At 41.2% G+C, this 6455-nt stretch overlaps 1 protein-coding gene across 1 annotated transcript in view; it reads left to right on the forward strand.

Moving 5' to 3' along the window:
• Positions 1–5064, forward strand: part of irx6a (iroquois homeobox 6a) — a 7323-nt gene extending 2259 nt beyond the window's left edge. The window contains exons 2-7 of the mRNA XM_017032432.2: positions 713–994; positions 1554–1663; positions 1950–2242; positions 2356–3003; positions 3157–3268; positions 3638–5064. Coding sequence (XP_016887921.2) covers positions 713–994; positions 1554–1663; positions 1950–2242; positions 2356–3003; positions 3157–3263 — 1440 coding nt within the window. The 3' untranslated portion in view covers positions 3264–3268; positions 3638–5064. The remainder of the gene's footprint in view (positions 1–712; positions 995–1553; positions 1664–1949; positions 2243–2355; positions 3004–3156; positions 3269–3637) is intronic.
• Positions 5065–6455: the final 1391 nt, after the last annotated feature.

The raw sequence follows: 6455 nt of genomic DNA on the forward strand, positions 1-6455 counted from the left end.
TTTTTTTTTTAAAGTCAAATCGTTGCTTCTTTGGGTCATAAAACACTGTTGGAGCTGTTTCAAAGTTGTTGTTTTTTCGGTTGAACATATTTTCAGCCATGTTTATTTTGTTTGGTGCAAAGTGCAAAAACTGAGTTGGATTTAAGGAGCGTTCATCCTCCGAGTCAAAAAAATGTTGGAAAAACATTTTTTATTTAAATTCAGTAGTATATCGATTTATTAAAAACTGAGAGGACATGCCGGTAATGCTGGTTTGTTTCAAACTTTTTTATAGTCGGTGATAAGATGGAGAGAGTCACTTTTACGCACGGGTTACGCACAGCTTTTTCTGTCTTAATACTGACGTTATAACTGTGTAAAATACAATGGTGAGGAATGTCAAATAACCACTTATTAAAACACAAAAAATGGAAGGTGACATGAGATCGCTAATTGTACTTTTCTCAACATTACGCGGCACTTCTACGTCTCTCTTAATCCAAAAAGGTGACTTACCTGGAATTAAGGCAGTTCACAACTCAGGATGAAATCACTTGTATTAAGTTTATTACAACAAACAAAATCTGTTTTTTTTTACCCAGCATTAAAACGCGCAACTTCTAAATGTATATTTGTGCAGCGCAGCACTTCACAGCTGCCACAGTAATCCAAACTATAAAAGTCAGAACCAGCCAGTGACCCTGTCTGTCTGTCCACGGTTCTCTTCATGCAGTTTTTCGTGTCGGCAAACCCCAGTACGACTTGCTGCGATTCGATTTCCAGGTCGGTGTCTGACGGGACAGGCGGCTCCCAGACCGCCGCTGCCGCCGCCGCAGCCGCCGCCTCCCTCTGCTGCCCGTCCTACGAGAACCGGCTCCTGGCGAGCAGCCGGACGGAGCTGAACGCAGCTCTGGGGATGTACAGCTCCCCCTACGTAGCTGCGGCAGCAGCGAGCCAGAACTACGCCAACTACTTCTCCTACAGCACCGAGCCATCCTCCATCTACTCCACTCTGGTGGGCACACTTCTTCAGCCTTATCTGGTGCTCAGGAAGTGGGGAGGGGGGCTCAGGCTGATCGATCAGCGAGGTTTTGTTCAATCAATGTATCTACCGGTGCAAACACATCCACAGCCGTAATCCCGTTAATCCAGCATGTGGTCGTGTCTTGCTTATCTTGTTTAAAAGCAACTTAAAAGTAGGGAGAAGCCGTCAGCGAGGTGAGAAGTGTGGGAAAGAAAGTTTGTTTTTTTTTCATTTACTTTATTAAAATAAATGTTAATATTACTGAGTAATCAACTTTGATTTATTTATTTAAAATTATTTTAATGCACATTTGAATTCTGTATTGATTTTTTTTACTGACCAATTAGTGATAAACTACTTGGTAGTGCACCTGGAACTATTTTTAATAAAATACAAACGATGCATATAATACAACAACAACCACATAAACGTATCACTCCTGACCATCAAAACATAACAATAAAAAAATTGTAATATGTACATTGATGTATTCAAAAATTATTATTTATATCACTTCTGCTTCTGAGTATTTTTTTTTTTTTTTAAACAGAATCCTCAGTATGACATCAAGGACAGCACAGGCACTTTACACTCTGGCATCACTCAGACTGCAGCCTACTACCCCTATGACCACTCACTGGGACAGTATCAATATGACAGGTGAGGTCTTTCCTGCTGTGTTCACTGTGAACTGGGTTCGACCAGGCAAAGCTATTTTCTCGCTGGTCATTAAGTGCAGCTATTCACTTGGGGAATATGTCACATGCAAAACACATATCAGAGTGAAACTCCATACTGAACGTTGCATGGAGGGAAACTGGATATATATTTAAACAACAGGGAGTCAGACTGTCTGAGAGAGTAGTCTGATATCCTTCATTTACGACACTAATGGCCAATGTCTGTCTGTGTGTCTGTGCGTGTGTGTGTGTGTGTTCTTTTCCAGATACGGGACAGTAGACTTTAATGGAACAGCAAGACGAAAGAACGCAACACGGGAAACCACCAGCACCCTGAAAACATGGCTGTACGAGCACCGCAAGAACCCTTACCCCACCAAGGGGGAGAAGATCATGCTGGCTATCATCACCAAAATGACACTCACTCAAGTGTCCACCTGGTTCGCCAACGCCAGGAGGAGGCTGAAGAAGGAGAACAAAATGACCTGGTCTCCGAAGACTAAGGTTGGTGACGAGAGAACTGATGACCTGAAGGGCAACCAAGACTGTGTCTCCAAAGGTAGTTTTTTTTTTTGTTTTTTGTTTTAATCTTGTATCTCTATATAAAAATGTAAGTTTCTACACAACTGAAAATGTATCCCCCTCAGCATGTTTTTTACTCTCATTATGCAGATTCTATGGATTGCAAGGAAGAGAAAGATCTGCATCTGAGCGATTTGGAAGACATTGACGGGGACGACTGTGACAAGCTGGACAGTGACTCTGAAAAAGTGGCAGTAGATGAGCAGGACCTTCAGAAGAGAGGCTGCAGCTCCGACCTTCACCTGAGTTTAACTAACAGCTTCCACACCTTTCCCTGTGCCATCAAAGGTGTCACCACTCTCCCGTCTCTGCCATCTGACTTTTTGGATCCCATTTCATCCAAGGCACCTTCCTCAACTGGTACGGCAGCAGGAACGGTGTCTCTGTCCCACTTTGAAATCGCAGACAAGCCGCGGATCTGGTCCCTGGCTCATACGGCAGCTTCAGGGGTCATACTGGGCCCTCAGCAGCACGGCTCCGACCTGCGGACAGGCAGTTCTGCCGCAGACTGCCATATTCAGAGTTCCAGACTTTCCGGAGCTTCGCCGGGACAATGTGGGGGCATGAGAGGCCTCCATGAATCCAGCACTGTTAACAACATTGACAGCCCCTTCACCGAGGCCACATCTTTGCACTCTAAGGTCTACGGCACTAGTAGCTACAGACACAAGGACCTCCAACTCCACTGTGCGTCCTACGTTGCACTTCCAAACACGTGTCAGTACTCCAGTATTGAAGGTATTTACCATGCTACTAAGAAATACACCAAATGTTGGTTCTTAAACAAACAACAGTTTTTATTACTCCTACAGCTAGGCATCAGAAAGCAGCTTTGTTGTGGTCTTTTAAGCCAAATCTCTTAGGATTTTCCTTTAAAATCTCTTTTCAAAGGACTGTCTTGTGGCAAAGCGGGGACACAGTCATCAGACCTTAGTGACACCTGTGGGACGGGTCAGGATGACAAGGTCACTGCATTCAGACCAGTGATGAAGAGATGAAACAGGTGAGCAACTGCACTCAAATGTGAAAAGACTACATGGTGAAAATATTTAATAATGCAGCTCTCTACATTACCTGAAGATTATTGACACAAAGCAAGACTCAAAATATTTAAAAATCACCCCAATTTCCCCTTTCCCCGAATCACATTACCAATTTCTGACCAAAACTTCATATCACATGTCCAATCTACGGTCTCGACTCAGTTTTTAGAACAATGTGAATTGGAAAAACTGACTTTGTCCATTGTTTGTGGACAATTTTTGAATCAACCGATTGCAAAACCAAGACTGAATTAAAAATAATATATACAGTATGTCCTTGTTGTTTTTGTAGCTAATTATAATTGCATTCATGTTTTTGTCCTCCACAGACATGTATCTTGAAACTACTCAACGATAGATGATGGGACATTTCATATGCACTTAAGGACACACTGGTAGGAAACTGGCCTCAGTAGGGCGTGGATGGACGCTACCTATAGTCTCTGCAATGACAACTGTCAAACTGTGGACATGGCTATGATTTTGCACAATATTACTTTTGAGGTGTTTTAGACTTTATGCAAAAAATGTACATCCAGAATATGAATACGACTTTGTGTATGGCAATCGTGTAGCGTAGCTAACTTATTTATTTATATGCGTATTTATTCATTTCCGTTGAGTGTTTTATTATTTAATGTGTTGAGTTTTGTACCTCCTTAAAGTGTTTTGTCACATGTTGCGTTGAATCATTTGTCATTTTTTTCTCTTGTTGTGACAGTAAAACCGTCATTCATAAAGATCAATGAAAGGAAAGGCACTTTAGTGTTGGAGAGATTTAGTCACTGTGTTCAAATGTGATCCTCATCTTTTTCTTTTATACGACAAATACAAGTTTTTCTAGGAATTTTATGTTTTTTTTCTCTGCTGTCATGCCATGATTATTCATGAACCTCCAATTAGAACAGTAGCGGGTGGATGGGCGTCAAAGGCGTAGCGCTTATGGAGGGTCACGATCCAGAGGAGCGCGTGAGTGCAATGCACAAGCTCTGGAAGAAAGAAGGACGATCATCGTTCTATTGTCAGCATCTAATCAGAAGTGGCATCAAACACTTTGTTGCCGTTCAGGCCGAGCAGCGAGGCAGGAATACGGGATGAATGATGCTTTTGTCCCCCTGTGCAGCGAGCCGCTGCACTAACTTAACATGCTGTTAATTAAAAGGTCGTTTGTAGGATCAAACCCGGCAGAGATGTTCACATGGTCCACCAAAGTCCTTTGATTTGTCTGCTCTGCCTGTAGTCCATCTCCTTGTGGTCCTAGTCTTCTGCCACCGTACACTAAATGATCAATGTCCACTCTGATAGGAAATGTCAGCACTTCCTATCTTTTTTCCTAACCTATTACAATCAATGTTTCCAGGGTAACTAACAGTCGAAGTTCTGAGAAAACACAATCTAATCGGTCTAATAAATTCCTTTGAATAAATCCCTGATCTCTCAACGTGTAGATGCAAAAAAAAACCAAAAAAAAAACAACTAAATTTGATAGAGGTTCACTGCAAAAATAACACAGGGAAAGTATGCCACGTTCACAGCTTCCACACAAAACTCCGTCTAGGCTTGTATTTGTTGGGATTATGCCTGCAGTAATAATGCAAAAAAAAATAAAAAAATGTATTTTTATGTTTTATGTATTATTTAGGGACAATTCAGACTCAATTCCTGAAAGAGGTCACTCTGTGCCCTTGGCCAGTGGCAGAGCTGACAGTAAATACTCACATCCCGGTAAATCCAGGAAAATACATGCTGAGGATGATGAAGCTCTGGATAAATAACTTCTTTTTTTAGATGGTTTATTTTTTTCATTTCATTTCCCTGTTAAAACCCATGCCAGGTTAAAACAAAATGATAAGGTATAAATCATCTTTTACATGACAATTACTGATTTTATACTAAAATATATAAATAATTTAAACTAAAAGACATTGAAATTATGTATAATATATACATATACATGTGGTCAACAAATATGGATATAAGGTTATAAGTGTACAGTATAAGATAACAGTAGTTAACGTTGGTTTGACGATGTCCTGACAGTGGACTGATGGCCTGTGTTACACCCTGCCTGTAAATGACTAACGACCGACCAGGTGGTCTTCCACATCGCCCCCTACAGTAATCAGACCCTTGCTCTTTACATGAAAGTATGTAATGTAGGTGAGTATCAGATACTTAGAAGTAAATCTAATTAACAAGGAGGCGGTAACGAAAACCTGCCCTCTGCTGTTAAAGCTAATGATGCATGTGCAGTTGCATTTGGCCTCACGGTTACGGGGAGGGTATATACCGTACAGGAGGTGCTGAGGAAACAAACAGGTGAATGGAAATGTACTACTGCATGTGCTGAGAGTTACATGACGCTAAAACGAAGCTGCACACATGTAGACGGGGTTTTTATCGAGTGAACGAATCAGAAAACGTCTTACGTCTATATGCTCTGTAGGGAGCAAACCAGTTAAAAGGATCTACAGGGAAAGTAAAAAATAGTCCTACATTTGGTGGATGCGGTTTCCACGTGGGGGAGGGGGAAGAGGAGGAGGGGGATTTTTCTTTGTCTGTCATCTTTAATCTGAGGCCAGACATTAAATCTGTGGCAAATGGCACAGTTGCAGAATAATAAGTTCCTTAGATGTTCCTAATCTTTCTAATACATCCTCCCCCAGTTATTAAATTGTATTTTTTTCATTATCGAAGGGCAGATGAAGAGATGTCTATGTACACGAAACAGATTTCTTCTGGATAAACTATGAGTGAGACACAGAAAAAAAACAAACACCGGTCCACAGGAATACTTCACTGAGTACCACACAGTCTGTGATCTTTTATGAACCACAGCATGTGTGTACTCTACGCTCATATGCCTGTCATTATCAGATATGACCATAATGTGACCATCCACTGTTGATCTCTATATTTCAGGAAAACGCAACATGGACCTTATGGTGTTTTCAATGTGAAATAATACTTTAGTCACAAATAAAAAAAAAGTTTGACAGACACTATCATCAAGACCATTAGGACAGGATGATGTTCTAGGTTTTCTTAATTGATTGTATTGATTGGTGATTGATAGTTAAAGACAGGGCCGGGCTGCAGGCAGGACATCCATGCATATTAACTATCATGGTGGATTGACAGTTGAGG

Source organism: Cynoglossus semilaevis, chromosome 5 (assembly GCF_000523025.1).
Source record: "Cynoglossus semilaevis isolate Cse_v1.0 chromosome 5, Cse_v1.0, whole genome shotgun sequence".
NCBI lineage: Eukaryota > Metazoa > Chordata > Actinopteri > Pleuronectiformes > Cynoglossidae > Cynoglossus > Cynoglossus semilaevis.